This window comes from Acinonyx jubatus, chromosome B4, assembly GCF_027475565.1.
Source record: "Acinonyx jubatus isolate Ajub_Pintada_27869175 chromosome B4, VMU_Ajub_asm_v1.0, whole genome shotgun sequence".
NCBI lineage: Eukaryota > Metazoa > Chordata > Mammalia > Carnivora > Felidae > Acinonyx > Acinonyx jubatus.
This window is the reverse complement of record NC_069387.1, coordinates 81364011-81382300: the sequence shown is the minus strand read 5'-3', so window position 1 is coordinate 81382300 and position 18290 is coordinate 81364011. Positions and strand designations below refer to the sequence as shown.

At 40.8% G+C, this 18290-nt stretch overlaps 1 protein-coding gene across 3 annotated transcripts in view; it reads right to left on the bottom strand.

Moving 5' to 3' along the window:
• The window catches only part of RBMS2 (RNA binding motif single stranded interacting protein 2), a 71433-nt gene that overhangs the window by 12450 nt on the left and 40693 nt on the right, over positions 1–18290 (bottom strand). For all 3 annotated transcript variants that reach the window (XM_027071469.2, XM_027071468.2, XM_027071470.2), the window contains 7 exons: positions 11032–11090; positions 10094–10185; positions 8484–8641; positions 2309–2388; positions 2064–2173; positions 1682–1728; positions 1419–1512 (listed from right to left, as the gene is read on the bottom strand). In XM_027071469.2, the coding sequence (XP_026927270.1) occupies positions 1419–1512; positions 1682–1728; positions 2064–2173; positions 2309–2388; positions 8484–8641; positions 10094–10185; positions 11032–11090 (640 nt within the window). The remainder of the gene's footprint in view (positions 1–1418; positions 1513–1681; positions 1729–2063; positions 2174–2308; positions 2389–8483; positions 8642–10093; positions 10186–11031; positions 11091–18290) is intronic.

Here is an 18290-nt window from a genome sequence, read left to right as displayed (position 1 = left end):
CATTGTTTCAGTTCACTCCCATAATGTGAACTGAAACATTATGGAAAGCAATTTGGAAAGCCTTTATGGAAAGCAATCTGGCAACATCTATAAAACTGAAAGTCCAAGGGCGCCTGGGTGGCTCAGTCCGTCAAGCACCAGACCTTTGGTTGCAGTTCAAGGCATGCATGATCCCACTTTTCCTAAGACTGTATCTCCCCCCACCCCCCCAACTGTGTTCGGCTCCTGTGCTGACAGTGCAGAGCCTGCTTGGGATTCTCTGTCTCTCCCTCTCTCTGTCCCTCTTCTGCTCACATGCGCTCTCTTCCTCTCTCTCAAAATAAATAAACTTTAAAAATACATATTAAAAACAAAAAGAACCCTGAAAGTCCACATATTATTCAACCTAGCAATCATGCTCCTTGGACTCTAGTCCCCAGAAATAAAAGTACTCAAACTTAAGGATGTAGCCATAGGGGTCTTTACTTATGAGTGGTTTTATTTCTGGGAGCTAGAGTCCAAGGAATGTGCCTGCTAGGTTGAATAATACATGGATTGGAGTGTTATTTGTACCAGAAAAACTCTGAAATCCAAGTGAATACCCTTCACCAAGATAGAGTTGAAGAATTCTGGTATATCTGCAGCATGAAATATAATGCAACTATTTAAAAAAAGAAATAATTAAAATAAAGAACCTCAACATTAACTACATTAGAATCACATGTAGAGCTTGTTAAAAATTTAGCTTTCCAGGGGGGTGGAGGGGTGGGGTGAAGATGGACGAAATAGGTGGAAGGGATTATGAGCTACAGACTACCAGGTATGAAGTGAGTCACAGATATGAAAAGTACAGCATAGGGAATACAGTCGATAATACTATAATAACTTTGTATGGTGACAGATTGCTGGGACTCATCCCCAGAGTTTCTAATTCAGCAGATATGGGGTGGAACCCAGGAATTTATGTTTTTTAAAATTCTCAGGTGATTCTACTGGTCTAGGGACCACACTTTTGAGAATCACTGGTTTAAGATACTGTTAAGTGAGAGGAGAGAAGTATAAAAATATATTTAATATGGCCATATTTCTGTAAAATAAACGATGACTTCCAAAACTGTATACACATTAAACGATGACTTCCAAAACTATATACATATGTGTATATCACATGAAGAAAAATATGGAATTTTTTGAAATATATGGAAAGGAAATTAATATGGGTTTACTTATGGGGTGGTAAACAGAGAGTAAGAGGATGCTACCATAACAGTCTATATATATGTAATGTGATCACATGTTATGCTTTCAACTAAAATGATTTGTGAGCAATATACATAAAGGAAACACCAAAAAATAAGTAGTTTCCAGCCTTATATTCCTTTACCTAAAGCACAGTGATAACGGAAAACCACCACACCCTTTTTTGGGCATGAACACACCTGATATGAAGACACAGGAGATGGAAGATACGGGGAGAGTGCAGACTGAGCAAGCATCCTGCTGGGGGTGATGTTATAAGGAGCTGGGTAAAACCTGGAAGAAGGAACCTCATCAGTAAGGAGTCACAGGAAACCACAAGGGCCCCACTAACAGACACAGCCACTTCCCACTAACTGCTGTTTAAAAATCAAGATGAAACATCCCAGTAGCAGGACAGGATGTTGTCATTTTCAGGTAGCCCAATGATAGCAAACACCCTTACCCATTCTGAAGAGCTGTGGTGGGATCATAGGTCAAAGCCATACCACCCTATAAAGGAAGAACACAGTGATCAATCATATTGTGAGCCCTTGGGTGGTAACAGGAGGAAGCCCAGAATGTCAAGACTAGGATGTGTTTGATGCAACAGATTAGAGCAAAGTCTGGGTTGGTCCCATTACTGCTGTTCTGGAGTTTTTCTGGTAGTGCAGGCTGCAAAATCCCGCTCAAGACCCACACTGAAGATCATGTTAAGCAGCCAGCCATCTCTCAGTTACATGCTATAGCTCTCAAGCTTGCCACTAAACTCACAGAAATCAGGCCATGGTAATTTCCATTCCACTTTAATAACCTTAGTACTCCTGTCTCCTCAGAGGTCCTCTTACCACATCTCCATTCCTTGGCCAGGCCCGTCCATTTTGCACATATTTTCCTTGGTTCTGTCGTTTCTTTGGACCACCATCAGCAAATTTGCAAAGCAAGGGATCAGAAGGGGCTGCCAAGAAAGCAAGCAAACAGGCAGCTGAGTCCTACCTCACTTAGTCCATTCACACTCATGCAAAATGCCTCCAGAATCTTCCCTGGAAGTAACAATCTGTGGCTCTCTCAGCCTGATTCCCAGATGCCTCACCTGGTACTCCAGCAGGTGTCTTAATATATTTTCCATTAAAGTGGGTGATGATGGCTTCACACTTCTCTGTGGACTCCATCCTAAGGAGCACAAGAGGGGTTAGGCTCTAGCTTCTCCAGGATCTGTGCTCCCCCTACATTCAAAGAGAAAGCTCTAAGTTCCCAGCCCCACAAATGCTCCAAAAATTATGACTCTAGAAACACAGTTTTCTCCACACAAATTCAAGGTATCTTGAAGAGGCAACCGCATCTTTTTTTTAAATGTTTATTTTTTGAGAGAAAGAAAGAGAGAGCACAAGCAGGGAAGAGGCAGACAGACAGGGAGACACAGAATTCAAAGCAGGCTCTAGGCTCTGCACAGAGCCTGACGCAGGGCTCAAACTCAAGAGCTGTGAGATTGTGACCTGAGCCGAAGTCAGGTGCTTAACCAACTGAGCCACCCAGGCACCCTGTGGCAACCCCAGCGTCTAAAAGCTCCCTCAACTGGCTCGTATAGGGCTCCTAAAAGGAAAAATGAAGATCCTCATGTTATGAATATCCCAAAGAAGTTACTGATGGATAGGCCCACTATTAGTCTGGTTCACAAACAAGAATAGAATAAATAGTGGCTGTCACCATTATTTATTTTATTTTATTACTTATTTATTTCTTAGGAATAACCTTTTTTTTTTTTAATGTGTATTTTTGAGAGACAGAGAACAAGTGTGAGCAGGGGAGGAGCACAGAGAGGGGGGCAGACAGAGGATCCCAAGCGGTCTCTGTGCTGACGGTAGCGGGCCCAATGTGAGGCTCAAACTCATAAACCATGAGATCATGACCTGAGCCGATGTCTGGACACCTAACCAAATGACCCACCCAGACACCCAGATTTTTTTATTTAAAAATTTTTTTAATATTTATTTGAGAGAGAGAGAGTATATACAATACAACTGAAGGAGGGACAAAGAGAGAGGGAGAGAGGGCATTCCAAGCAGGCTCCACGTTGTCAGACAGAGCCCAACGTGGGGCTCAATCTCACAAACTGTGAGATCATGACCTTATCCAAAATCAAGAGTAGAACACTTAACCAACTGAACCACCCAGGCTCCCCTGCTTTTTTTTTTTTTTTTTAAATAAGCTCTATGCCTAGTGTGGGGCTTGAACTCATGACCCTGAGATCAAGAATCACATGCTCTACCCACTGAGCCAGCCAGGTACCCCATGTCACCATTAGTTTTTATTACAAAATGCCTAACTTCACTCCAATAAAACTGTACAAGCTAAGAACTTGCTAATATTTATTTTTTGCTTTTGTAGTCTAATTAGCTCCTAATAATATTAAGATTTTATAAAACTGTAAGAGGAAAGGGAAGACAGAGTTCATGGTCTATAGTGACAGAAACAATGTTGGGAACTACTGAGTTAAAGTGTCTTATTGGGGAAAGACGACAAGTAAGAAACTAGAAAATCTAGATTCCAGCACCAGTTTACTACCCAAAGTTCTGTGAGTTAGGACCTGCACAAAAACCCACTGGACCTATTCCTCATTTCTGCTTTAGGGATAATATCCACCCTACCCTATTGCAGATCAAATGAGATCATGTCTTTTAAGTGTGTTCTAAAAATTCTAAGGGTCTATATGACACAAGGTACAGTATCTTCCCCTCCTTCCATATTTAAAGTAAATCTCATTGCATTTTCTATGCCAATAACCACTAAAAATATGAACCATTCCTAAGAAGGTGGTCATTTTAAAACGGTCTCAAATGGAACCTTTTAGGGAAAAACCACAACCTAGGTATTCCACAGCAGCAGTCTTTAGTTGGGTTACTTCTACTCCTTAATCTTCCAGAAGGCTACGCAGGCATGGGGTATTTTAAGAGAACTGTTTTCAGACCCTCCACTTCCTCATAAGCTCTTTCCTAAAACTGGTCTGCCTGGGGAGAGCCTGTGGCCACCAAAGGTCAAGTGCCCTCTCACAGCCACCCCTTTCCACAGATTTTGCACCCATCCCCAAACTCCACAAGAGGCAATGATGCCTGACTTTTAAATCATTTTGTAAGTCAGATGTTTCTAATTCTTCTTTCCAACAAGCTGGATAACTCAGTAGGTTGTTAACGGACACATTAAAAAATCAATTTTGACAAATCAATCACATTGGTTATTGGCATATAAATAAGAATTCAAAGAATTCCTATTTTAACAAAACTCTTTCTATTCCCATTTACTTATTTGTGTGAACAGGTTTCTCAGCATGAAAACAAAAAAACAGTTACAGAGAAGTACGACAGAATGATCCATAAAAAGACTTTCAACTATAAAAATATTTTATACTGGAATACAATTTTGTAAGGAAATGGAATGGAAATACAAGATCAAGAAAAGGGGGGGGGCGGCGCCTAGGTGGCTCAGTTGGTTAAGTGTGTGTTGATCTCGGCTTAGGTCATGACCTCATAGTTTGTGGAGTTGAGCCCCGCATCTGGCTCTATGCTGACAGCATGGAGCCTGCTTGGGATTCTCCCCCTCTCTCTCTGCCCCGTCCCCCGTCAAAATAAATAAATAAAATTTAAATAGTCCCTAAACACATCAGTCTATTAAAAAAAAAAAAAAAAAGAAGGGGCGCCTGGGTGGCTCAGTCAGTTAAGCATCTGACTTAGGCTCAGGTCATGATCTCCCAGTTCATGAATTCGAGCCCTGTTTTGGGCTCTGTGCTGACAGCTCAGAGCCTGGAGCCTGCTTCAGATTCTGTGTCTCCTTCTCTCTTTGCCCCTCCCCTGCTTGTGCTCTCTCTCAAAAATAAATAAAAAACACTAAAAAAAAATTTTTTTTAAAAGAGAAAGAACATCATAATAAGAATGATCTAAGAGTTATGACTATTGGGGCGCCTGGGTGGCTCAGTCAGTTAAGCGTTTGGCTCTTGACTTGAGCTTAGATCATGATCTCATAAGTTCAAGACCCACATCGGGCTCTGCCCTGGCAGTGTGGGGCCTACTTGGGATTCTCTCTCAATCTCTCTGTCCCTACCCCATTTGCACGCCTCTCTCTAAAAAAAAAATCAATAAACTTTAAAAAAAAAGTTATAACTCTTAAAAAAAAAATGTCCTATATATTTTTAAAAGGATGATTTTGTATATCACATTGCTATGACATTTAGATATATTTGCATACATTTATAAATGACATGACAGTTTTATTTAAAATGTCAATACTTGTAATTTGCTGGAAATTATACTTTGCAAGATCTAAATGTATGAAGAAAATATGTAGATAGTAACATAGAAAGATGCAAAAGATTTCAGTTTTTCAAGTCTTCAAAGCCACAGTTTCCAAACTGGGCTCGGAGGTACCCTGTGCCTCTGCAGTGAGCTCACAGAGGCACACACAGGGAATTTTTGAACTTTCTGAAGAAAATACAGCAATATCTGTTGGATACTGGATGGACTACTAACTCTAAACAGGTCACTATTTCAACATTAGATCACCCTACAATCCTTTGATAATGTATTATTACAAAGCTAGTTTTTCAATGGTGGCTACGACAAAAGCAAATACCATAAGAAAACCAGTGTGTAACAGGAAATAAGGGTGTAAGTGTCTAATCTGATTCCAAGGCTTGAGAAGTTGTGCAGTGTTCAACAGATGCACATCCCATTTGTAAGTATAGTAAGTATAAAGATTGAAATAAAAATATTTTCTCTTTTAATGCATTTTTGAAATAGCTACAATTTTTTTAATTAATTTTTTTTTTTTTTTATTTTACAGAGAGTGCACAAGTGGGGGAGAGAATCCCACAATCCCAGGATCATGACCTGAGCCAAAATCAAGCAAAAACCGACTGAGCCACCCAGGCACTCCAAAATAGCTACAAAATTTTTAACATAAAAACTTTTTGAGTTGTTTAGACCATTAAATTACTCAATAAACTGAACTGTTACGCATTTCTTTTGCTCAGTTTTTTTGTTTTTTGTTTTGTTTTTAAATAAACTCTACCCCAATGTGGGGCTCGAACATACAACCCCAGAATCAAGAGTCGCATGCTCTACTGACTGAACCAGCTGGGTGCCCCTTCAAGTATTTCTTTTGGTCTAGAGCAAAAAACAAAGTACTGAGACAACATAAGGTGCCATGAACTGAAAAAGGTTGAGAACCTCTGCTTTAAGAGTATGGGAGCAAAAAAAGAAAAAAAAAAAAAGTCTGATGACTTCAAGCCTAGGAACTCTCTTTTAGTTATACTTGGGATTGCCAGCAGGTGGTGCTACCAAGATTGAGTTTCCAAGATCTGAAATACTCCAGAGTAAGGGAGTGTTCCTGGACCAGACAAGATATTTTAACACAAAATGGGAACTTCAGATCACTTATTCCAATAGTTTTCAAACTTTTAGAAAAAGTGACAGAATCTCCGTTTAAACAAAATCTTAAGATAAAGGCAGCACCATTTCTTAAGTGGGCTAGGAGATTATGAAGCCCTACAAATGACACTTAAGCCCAGAAGAGGTAGGCAACCTGGAGAACTCCGCAGCTGTAGGGTATACCTTAAGAAAACCACTCATCTATATCAATCTCCACTTCACAGAGTAAACCAAGTCACATAAAGGTCTGATATCACAGGGGCAATTAGTGGCAGAGTTGGTCTAGGATCTCTCAACAGAACTGAAAAGGTAGACCAAATCTTCATCCCACTGATTTTAAAGCCAGAAGGATTACCACTCACTGTGGGACCTTGCACAAATCACTTTATATTGGGGACTCTGGTTTCCTTATCTATAAAATGGCTTTTTTTTAGAGTATCCTTTTATTTTTATTTTTTTGAGAGAGAGAGTAAGCACATGAGTGGACAGAAGCACATGAAGGACAGAGGGAAAGACAGAATCCCAAGCAGGCTCCACACCCAGTGCAGAGTGCAACACGGAGTTCAATCCCATGATCCTGGGATCATAACCTGAGTCAACAAGAGTTAGAAGCTCAACTGACTGAGCCACCCAGGTGTCCCGGTTTCCTTAAAACAGAGAATATTTACAGTAAAACCTTGGATTGCAAGTAACTTGTTCTGTGAATGTTCTGCAAGATGAACAAACATTTCTAATAAATTTTAACTTGATAAATGAGCAATGTCTTACAATACAAGTTGTATGTGATGCCAAATGTCACATGATCACAACTGAGCCAATGGTTCTTCTCTCTCTCTCTTTCTGCAGGACTGTGGGTGATCATCTCTATGCTTGAATGCTCAGTCTTAGGCCGCGGTGTTTGGCAGAAATCAGTGATTTTTCAGAACCTTGGAAGATGCCCACAACAGGCACTAGTGCATTTTTTGTCACTTCAAAGCACCTATGGACAGTCCTTTGCTTTTGTATGGACAATCCACACAAGAGTAAACTTAGGAATGCTTTGCTTCGTTCTAGGTCAGGCTGCCTGCAGGTATACAGACCTTTCCCTCTGCTGCCTTATTGCCAGTTACATTAAATACAGTATATGATAAGAGTTTATTAATATTGCACTGGAGTCAACATCCGTGTGACCATATACTATGGCCACCATGTAGAAAAAGATTCCACTGAGCCAACAGATAGCAGTGATTCTGTTAGTGAAAGTCGCCCTACACAATAACCCAACTCTCTCTTGTCTCCCTCACACCAGCCATGAAGGTTTTCGAAGGTAAGTGCAGGTTAATTTATTTTTCTTTATATTTTTTATTATAGTAATCATTTTTAGTAATAATTTTCATATGAATATTTTTGAGTTGTAGAACGAATCATCTGAGTTTCCATTATTTCTTATGCAGAAATTCACATTGATATTCAAGAGCTTTGGATTACAAGCATATTTCCGGAATGAATTATGCTCGCAAACCAAGGTTTTACTATATTTCGTGGGGTTGTTGTAAAGATTAAATGAGATAATAGAATGAGAAACTATTCAGTAAACTGTAAGAAGATATAGAATTATTGTATTCTGCTTGGGTCTGGATCAAAGGAACAAATGCTACAGTAGCAAGAAATAGTAGAGAAAGGATAAAGATTTGGGAGCAAATGGGTTTTTGAGTATTGTGACCTCTAATTAAATGAATTTCTGATTCACTGTCAAGTACTTTAGGCCAATAATTTGTCCCTTGGGGGAGGGAGTACAGATTTTTTTGGTGATCTTCTAAGTGACATTCTTTATTAACTTCATCATTTCCCATTCTTGATATCCCTCACCTTGCAAAGCCAACCCCTCTGCTGGTCCCACTGGTATCTCGAAGGATTCGAGTAGAGATAACCTGGCCAAAGGGCTTCAGCATCCCCTCCAGTTCCTGTTCATCCATTGATAATGGAAGGTTTGATATGTATAAATTTGTGGGGTCCTGCTCCTGTTGCTATGGGGAAAAAAGTGAGAAAATGAAGCTCACATCTCTTATCCCTCTCCCATCCTAAGCCCTCATCACAATACGACATCTTAGAAAAGAGACAGTAGGAAGGGGCCCACATAAACAAAGAGTATCTTAACTATTCATAACACCTAGTCTCACTACCATGAATTGTATGTTGAGTCGAGGGAAAAAAAAAAAAAGCAGATTCAATATTTCCACTACTTTACACACCCATAATAGAAGTCATCGGTGATGTTTTGGCTGTCTCTTTAAGAACTAGGCAGAGCAGCTACTCCTCCCTCCCCAGCATTGGATTCCCTTGGCCAGCACTGCTTCCCGGCTGGCCTGTTTTAAGCAATCCTCCTCCCTCCTCTTCCGGCCACAGCAGAATCCTCTGAGTAGGAATTCCTGTTCAATCCTCTGAGTAGGAATGCCTGTTCACTCTCGACTGAGGGAGAGCAGGAAGAGGGAGAAGGGGAAAGGAAAGGCAATGTGCTGGGGGCTGTGCTAAGGGGCAGATGTTTAGCTCTCGGGGTCACCATGCAGCCCTCAGAGCTCTAATCTCTAGGAACTCTGAAGTCTCCTAAACGCCATTGTCAGAGGGCTTTTCTCAGAAAAGAGGAAAGAGGTGGAAGAGCCCCCACCAGGGGGCAGAATGTGCAAAATGGCAATAACTTCCCACAGCTGTATTTTTAAGAACTTAAGCAGTCACTACCCTAGAGAGTAGGGTCTGGTCACCAGCAACTTCAATCCCTCTTCTGCCTTTCCCCTCAGGGCTTTGTTTTTCTTTAACCTTACAGAAAAGAGTGACTGTCAGGCCCACCTCATCAGCTCTACAGAGTATTCACAATGACTTCAGAAAGGCAAGGGGGCAATCCCGCCTCAAAACAGAAGGGAGAGAAAAGCCTCAGGTTTTCTAGTAGTCTGGATTAAAACAAAAGCTCCCCAGAGACATGACAAAGAGGGTCAGCTTCCTTCCTTGCTGTGGCTTCCCTCTCCCCAACCCCTAACAATTCCCCTACAGATACCCCACCCCCAGCACAAGCAAAGGGAACAGTGTTGGGAAGTGAAGAGCACTTCTTAACTTCTGAGTTGCACAACTGGCTTCTTCATAGAATGTTGCTAAACTACCACAAGCTGTCTGGTAGGGAAGTGGGGCCAGGGTGTAAATGGAGAAACAGCAGGAGGAAGGGAAGCTTCTTGACCCTCTTACCTGCTTATAATACTTGATGAGAGGAAGAGTCGACAGAGCTACCTACCACAGATTTTGAAGAACACCTTCCTCTGGCAGCCAAGGGATGCTCAATGGGACGCTGGCCCAGCCTTTCTTTGGTCAGATATAGTCAAAAACTACTGCACATGGCCCTTGCCCATCAAATTCATGGTCTTACACCCTCTGGAAGCCTTACAACTGGACCTCTGGTGCTAGGAGGAGTAGACATGGGGTAGAACCCTTACCTTTGCCATCTGTGCCTGCACACCACTGGCTTTCAGTGCTGTGACAGCTTTCTGTGCTGCTGAAGGACTGTCAAAGTCCACAAAGCCATAGCCTGGAACAGGGAAATAGCATCACTGGGAGGTGGGGGTGTAAGGGATGCAGCAGGCCCAGGCTTGTCAGAAGACAGAGGAAGAGTTATGATCCATGTAACAGAGTAGGAGGGAGAAAGAAATTAAGAGGTTTCAAGTGGTTATCCATGTGCTCTTCAAACCCCATGAGATTTAGTCTATTTTACAGCTATAAATGCCAAGGGCGATGGGGTCCTTGTGATGTTCTTGCCTTTTTCCCTCCCCCTTAAGAAATAGGAGGTTTCAGAAACTAGGCTCTTCTAATAATCCACAGCCCCCACCCCTAACGAACTCTTTCCTGTTTTCTAGCCACATCCCAGGAATGCCAGGCATGTAGGGAATATAGCCTCTCCGTTGCAGACAGCCAGCCACCTGTGAGAAGCCCCACCCCACCCAATAGATAGTCCTTCACCTCCTTCTATTCCTCCATCCACACCCAGCGCTGCTCGAAACCTCAACAAATTCATCCTTACAAAATAATACCCACCAAGTCTTTGCACCACTACCACTACTGCAAGGCATTTACAATGCTTTACTAAATAGAAACAATCTTACCTCCCATATCCACCATCCAATCTGGGGAAACAAGAAGTCCAAAACAGGCTGAGGGACTCTGTGCACGCTTCTAGCCTTGGGTCCCCAAAATAGCATTTTCAGCTCTAGCTATCTGGTCACCAAACAATCTAAATATCTATTAGTCTTTTAAGCCTGAAAACCTTAGAGATGCCTCCCCAGCACTGAGTACTAAGAGCTTTGAGCAGTAAAGATAAGAGACAGGGATGGCCTCACTCATAGGTGCTCTCCATCACCAAAGATAGCTGTTCTCTCACCTTTGCATTTGTTTGTACTCTTGTCCAGTATGGCCTTAGTGGAGACAATCTTGCCATATCTAAGGGAAAAGAAAATGCAAAGTGATAATGTGGGGGCAGGGATTTAGAACAGGACAGAGATCAAGACATCTGGATGAATCCATGCCCTTTCTTCTAAACTGTTCCTACTCAAACCTTAATAAAAACAAGAAGAAATAAATTTAAAATGTCAAGCTCATCATATAAACCTATTCTCCAAAGATGCCTACAAGAAATAACATAACTGCAGTCCCTACAATACCAACATGTTTCTCTCTTCTTCCCCAATTAAGACTTAGATACTAGGTGGGAAGAGACTATTTTCTTCTTGGGAAAAGAAGCCTGGTGATATCCACATAGTGTGTGTAGGGGCAGAGCTCTGGCTGGAATTCCTTGGGGACTAACTATAATCCTTAATAATCAATTACCTTCTTCTGGACAAACACCATTCCTATGAAAAACCTATAGACATTTCTCTTCTCTGCATCCCATTACCCACCTCTGATTGAAGGTTAACCTGAGCCAAACTTTTTCTTTTTATATAATTTTTTTCTTCTATATAATTTTTTCTATATAACTTTATATTTTTTTCTTCTATATAACTTCTATATATAATTTTCTTCTATATAATTTATTTTTTAATTTACATCCAAGTTAGTTAGCATATAGTGCAATAATGATTTCAGGAGGAGAATCCAGTGATTCATCACCTACATATAACACCCAGTGCTCATTCCTTAATGCCCCTTGCCCAATTAGACCATCCCCCACCCAAAACCCCTCCAGCAACAGTTTGTTCTCTATATTTAAGAGTCTCTTATGTGTTGTCCCCCTCCCTGTTTTATTATTTTTGCTTCCCTTCCCTTATGTTCATCTGTCCTATACCTCAAATTCCACACAGGAGTGAAGTCATATGATATCTGTCTTTCTCTAATTTCCATTAGCATAATACACTCTAGTTCCATCCACATTGTTGCAAATGGCAAGATTTCATTCTTTTTGATTGCCGAGTATTACTCCATCACATATATATATGTATATATACATATATATGTAACATATATATGTACATATATACACACACACATGTACGTATATATATATATATATATATATATACGTATATGTATATGTGTGTGTGTATATATATATATATATGTGTGTGTGTGTGTGTGTATACACACACACACACACACTACATCTTTATCCATACATCAGTTGATGGACATTTAGTCTCTTTCCATAATTCGGCTATCGTTGACAGCACTGCTATAAACATTGGGGTGCATGTGCCCCTTCGAAACAGCACACCAGTATCCTTTGGATAAATATCCTTTGGGTTGTAGGGTAATTCTATTTTTAATTTTTTGAGGAACCTCCATACTACTTTCCAAAGTGGCTGCATCAGTTTGCATTCCTACCAGCAGTGCAAAACAGTTCCTTTTTCTCCACATCCTTGCCAACATTGGTGGTTGTCTGAGTTGTTCATTTTAGCCATTCTGACAGGTGTGAGATGGTATCTCATTATGGTTTTGATTTGTATTTCCCTGATAAAGAGTGATGTTGAGCATTTTTTTATGTGTCTGTTAGCCATCTGGAACAGGGGAATAATTCCAGTAGCCTTCTTTGGAATAGTGTCTATTCATGTCTTTTGCCCATTTCTTCACTGGATTATTTGTTTTTTGGGTGTTGAGTTTGAGAAGTTCTTTACAGATTTTGGATACTAACCCTTTATCTGATATGTCATTTGCAAATATCCTCTCTTAGTCCATCGGTTGCCTTTTAGTTTGGTTGACTGTTTCCTTCACTGTGCAGAAGCTTTTTATTATGATGAGGTCCCAATAGCTCATTTTTGCTTTTGTTTCCCTTGCTTCTGGAGACATGTAAAGTAAGAAGTTGCTATGGCCAAGATCAAAGAGGTTGTTGCCTGTTTCATCCTCTAGGATTCTGATGGCTTCCAGTTTTACATTTAGGTCTTTCATCCATTTTGAGTTTATTTTTGTATATAGCGTAAGAAAGTGGTCCAGGTGCAGTCTTCTGCATGTTGTTGTCCGGTTTTCCCAACACCATTTGCTGAAGAGACTGTCTTTATTCCATTGGATATTCTTTCCTGCTTTGTCAACGATTAGTTGGGTATACATTTGTGGGTCCATCTCTGGGTTCTCTATGCTGTTCCATTGATCTAAGTGTTTTTGTGCCAGTACCATACTATCTGGATGATTACAGCTTTGTAATACATCTTGATGTCTAGAATTGTGATGCCTCCAGCTTTGGTTTTCTTTTTCAGGATTGCTTTGGCTATTCAGGGTCTTTTCTGGTTCCATACAAATTTTAGGATTGTTTGCTCTAGCTCTGTGAAGAATGCTGGTGTTATTTTGACAGAGGTTGCAATGAATATGTAGATTGCTTTGGGTAGTATCAACATTTTAACAATATTTGTTCTTCCAATCCATGAGCATGGAATGTTTTTCCATTTCCTTGTATCTTCTTCAATTTCTTTCATAAATTTTCTATAGTTTTCAGTGTATAGATTTTTCACCTCTTTGGTTAGATTTATTCCTAGGTATTTTACGGGTTTTGGTGCAATAGTAAATGGGATCGCTTCCTTGATTTCTCTTTCTGCTGCTTCATTATTGGTATATAGAAATGTAGGGGCGCCTGGGTGGCTCAGTCGGTTAAGCGTCCGACTTCGGCTCAGGTCATGATCTCATGGTCTGTGAGTTCGAGCCCTGAGCCAGGCTCTGTGCTGACAGCTCAGAGCCTGGAGCCTGTTTCGGATTCTGTGTCTCCCTCTCTCTCTGACCCTCCCCCATTCATGCCCTGTCTCTGTCTCAAAAATAAATAAATGTTAAAAAAAAACTTAAAAAAAAATGTAACAGATTTCTGTACATTGATTTTATACCTGCAACTTTGCTGAATTCATGGATCAGTTCTGGCAGTTTTTTGTGGAATCTTTTGGGTTTTCCACATAGACTATCATGTCGTCTGCGAAGAATGAAAGTTTGCTTCTGCCTTGCCAATTTGGATGCCTTCTTTTTCTCTGTGTTGTCTGACTTCTGAAGCTAGGACTTCTAACACTATGTTGAACAACAGTGGTGAGAGGGAATATCCCTGTCGTGTTCCTGACCTTAGGGGGGAAGCTCTCAGTTTTTCCCCATCGAGGATGATACTGGTGGTAGATCTTTTGTATATATGGCTTTTATGATCTTGAGGTATGATCCTTCTATCCCTACTTTCTTGAGGGTTTTTATCAAGATGCTGTATTTTGTCAAAAGCTTTCTCTGCATCTACTGAGAGGATCATGTGGTTCTTATTCTATTATTAATGTGATGTGTCACACTGATTGATTTGCAGATATTGAACCAGCCCTGCATCCCAGGGACAAATCCCACTGGATTGTGGTAAACAATTCTTTTAATGTGTTGTCGGATCCAGTTGGCTGGTATAAAACTGCTCGTTTCAAACCCTAGTTCTGACACTCTATAGCTGTATGTCATTTCGGACAAGTCATTTAACCCCTATGGGCCTCAGTCCCATCATCTGTAAAGCAGAGATAGGATTGTTGGGAATACGAAATGAGTTCATGGATATAAAGCACTAATGTCTACCATATGGTAAATGCTTGAAAGTTCTTAACTACTATTATCATCATTACTACAGTCAAGAAACTTCAACTTTAGTGCAAATGGTTCTCTGTCCTGCTTTACTTTATTCTAAGCCTTCTATTTCTCACTGTCAAGATTTGAGCATGTTAGGGAGGTGAGTGGGTACAAAACCAGGTGCAACAGCAGTGTTAAGAAATTACCCAAAACTTGACGGTAAGGTAAAGTAAGGATCGTGTATCCTTTCAATGTCATTCTGAAACACTGTCTAAAAGGCCTACTTGAAATATATTTAATTATCTAGGGGGATGTTTCTTTTTTTGACTTACTGTTTACTACTGCTTAGGATCCAGGCCTTGTGAAGATACATATTAACTTATAGATTTTGTCCAGTAAATGCAAATAATTTCTGTCCAGTAGAAAAGAGATCCCCAAAATTCCTGTTTTATATTGTCCTATAGGATATGAACCAGTTTTGTATATAACCCAGCCATCTTTTTTTTTTTTAACATTTATTTATTTTTGAGAGAGAGAGAGAGAGAGAGAGAGAGAGAGAGAGAGAGAGTGTGTGTGTATGTGTAAACCGAGAAGGGGCAGAGACAGAGACACAGAATCCGAAGCAGGCTCCAGGCTCTGAGCTGTCAGCACAGAGCCCGACAAGGGGCTCAAACCCACGAACCATGAGATCATGACCTGAGCCAAAGTCCGGCACTTAACTGACTGAGCCATGCAGGTGCCCCCAATCTTTTTTTTTTTTTTTTTTTTTAAGTAGGCTTCATACCATGAGCCCAATGCAGGGCTTGAACTCACAACCCTGAGATCAAGACCTGAACTGAGATAAAGAGTTGAATGCTTAACCAACTGAGCCACCCAGGCACCCCTATAACCTAGGAATCTTATTCCAACATTATTTCTTCAGTATCTATAAATACTCAGTCCCTCAAATGTCTTTGAATCCATTTTACCATCCCGCTGGTTCCCTTATTAATGAATGAAATAAATCTTGGGCATGTGTTTACCTATATTTGTATGAGAATCATGTTTTTCAACTTTTTGAAAATTATACTTTTGCAGCAGTCATGTGGAGTCCCCCAAACTCAGCAGTGGAGTATCCCAGGTCAGGATCATATTAGAAGTGTTCCACTAGAAAGACATCTCTACATCCCACCCTAGGAGGGTGAAAATATTAAAGATACAGAACAGAAATCACTAATAGAATAAGAAGTATAGGATTTACCTGAAAACAGCTGGCAGGGACTGAATTTGAGACCAATACCAAACAAGTGTTTTGTTTTTCACTTCCCCTCTCATCCCTAAAGAACATATGATGACTGATATATTTGTTTTGTTCCTGGGCAGGCTCTCACTGACTTTTTTGGTGGGGCTTCTGTCATCCAATGGATTAGACAGAAAAAGCCAAGTAATGCCTTGGAGGCTGGGAAAAGAACACATCAAAATGGGGGTGGGGATGAATATGATGATCCTAGCCCTTCAGGACTACATATTTGGATTCTTTCCCAAACTTAGGCAAGGGAAGGGATGCAGGAGACTGGCCAGAGGGCATACAGGTTGCTATCCCTACCAAGGCCCCAAGGTGGAGCTGGCTGTGGGTCTGAGCAGGTTGAGACCTAGAGCTCAGAGTCTGCACTGCAGTTGGCAACAGACGGTTTGGGTTTGCTTCCTCCTTGGAAGAAGAAGCCCCTCCAAGAGAACAAGGATTCCAGTCCTACACTCCATGCCTTTTCTTCCTGCCCACCAGGGTTTAGGATCCAAGAATATTCACTTCCCCTACAACCCAGAGAGAGATAACTAGGAAGAAAACAGGAAGTCCTTCTATGCATGGGAAACACCCTTCCTAGAAAGGTTTAACTCCCAGCTTGCAGCATCCAGCAGGGCTCCAGCCACCTGTTCTTCTCAGCCTCCTTTTTGTCATAACTCATCTAGCACCTATTCTTTCCCTGCCTCATTTCTACGTCTCTATAGTCTCCTATTGAGCTCCTCGGTTCCATCCTATATGATGACCCTGACTATTCTCATCCCTTCTTCAGACACGGCCAAAGATAAGGCAACTGTTGTGAAGGGCAAAGTGAAAGTCTAAAAGTATTGTCAAGTAGAAGTGAGTTTTGTCTGTCTTGTGAAATGAGAAGATTTTTGTAGCATATTATGTTTCGTGCAAGAAACCCAGCATGCAGAAATCAAGGAATTAGACTGATATGATAGCCTTTTCCTTCACAAACCAACATTTCTGCCAATTCCCATTCCCCTCAAAAATTACTAGTCCTAGACTAAGTTCCCTCACTCTCATTTAAAATACCTTTCGGGGCTCCTGGGTGGCTCAGTTGGTTAAGCGCTGGACTTTGGCTCAGGTCATGATCTCACGGATCGTGGGTTCGACCCCGCATCAGACTCTGTGCTGACAGCTCAGAGCCTGGAGCCTGCTTCAGATTCTGTCTCCCTCCCTCTCTCTCTGCCCCTTCTCACCTCACTCTCTCTCTCTCTCTCAAAAAAATAAATGTTAAAAAAAATTTTTTTTAATAAAATACCTTTTAACCAAGGTAATCTGAGGTAAACAAAACAAAACAAAAAAACAGTTTCATACATACATCTAGCCTTTAGAGACTGAATCTATGCAACCTGGTACCAGCAAAAATCCCTATGATTTGCATGGACCAAACCTCAGAAGAGTAAAGGATTTATAAAGCATCTCTGATGCCTCTCACACCTATATTTTGGGGGCAGAATGTTCTGCCTTTCCAGGATTTGGAACAGCTGGAACTTTACACATACTGTTGTGGGATTTTGAATTAGTTTAACCACTTCAGAAAATTTAGTAGTATCTACAAAAGCTGAACAAATGTATATCCTATGACTCAGCAATTTTACTCCTAGGTATAAACCCAACACATACGTACATCAAAACACATGTACAAGTTCATGGCAGCACTATTCATATAGATAATAGTCACAAACTGGAAACAACTCAAATGTCCAGCAACAGTAGAATGGGCAAATAAACTATGGTGTATTCCTATGATGGAATTCTATAAAGCAATAAGAATAAACAAAGTTTTATTACAATTCATATGAATGAATTTCACAAATAACACTGAACAAAAGAAGCCAGACATAAAAGGGCATGTATGCTGTATCACTGTTTATATGAAGTTCAAACAAACCACACCAATCAATCATTTAGAATACAGACAGTAGAGGGGCGCTTGGGTGACTCAGTCGGTTAAGTGTCTGACTCGGCTCAGGTCATGATCTCACGGGTTCGTGGGATTGAGCTCCACATTGGGCTCTGTGTTGACAGCATGGAACCTGCCTGGGATTCTCTCTCTCCCTCTCTCTACCCCTCCCCCACTTCCCCGTTCTCTCTCTCAAAATAAATGAGTTAAAAAAAAAAAACAGTAGATCTTTGTTTGGAGGTGGGGGGATAGAAACTGACAAGTGGGCATCCAAAGAGTGGGTAATGTTCTTTTCCTTTTCATTTTTTTTTCTAAGTACACTCCATACCCCACGTGGGGCTTGAACTCATGACCCCAAGATCATGAGTCAGATGCTTTACTGACTGAGTCACCCAGGCACCCCAGTAATGTTCTTCTTGATCTGGTTACAAGGGACTGTTGCGAGGATACG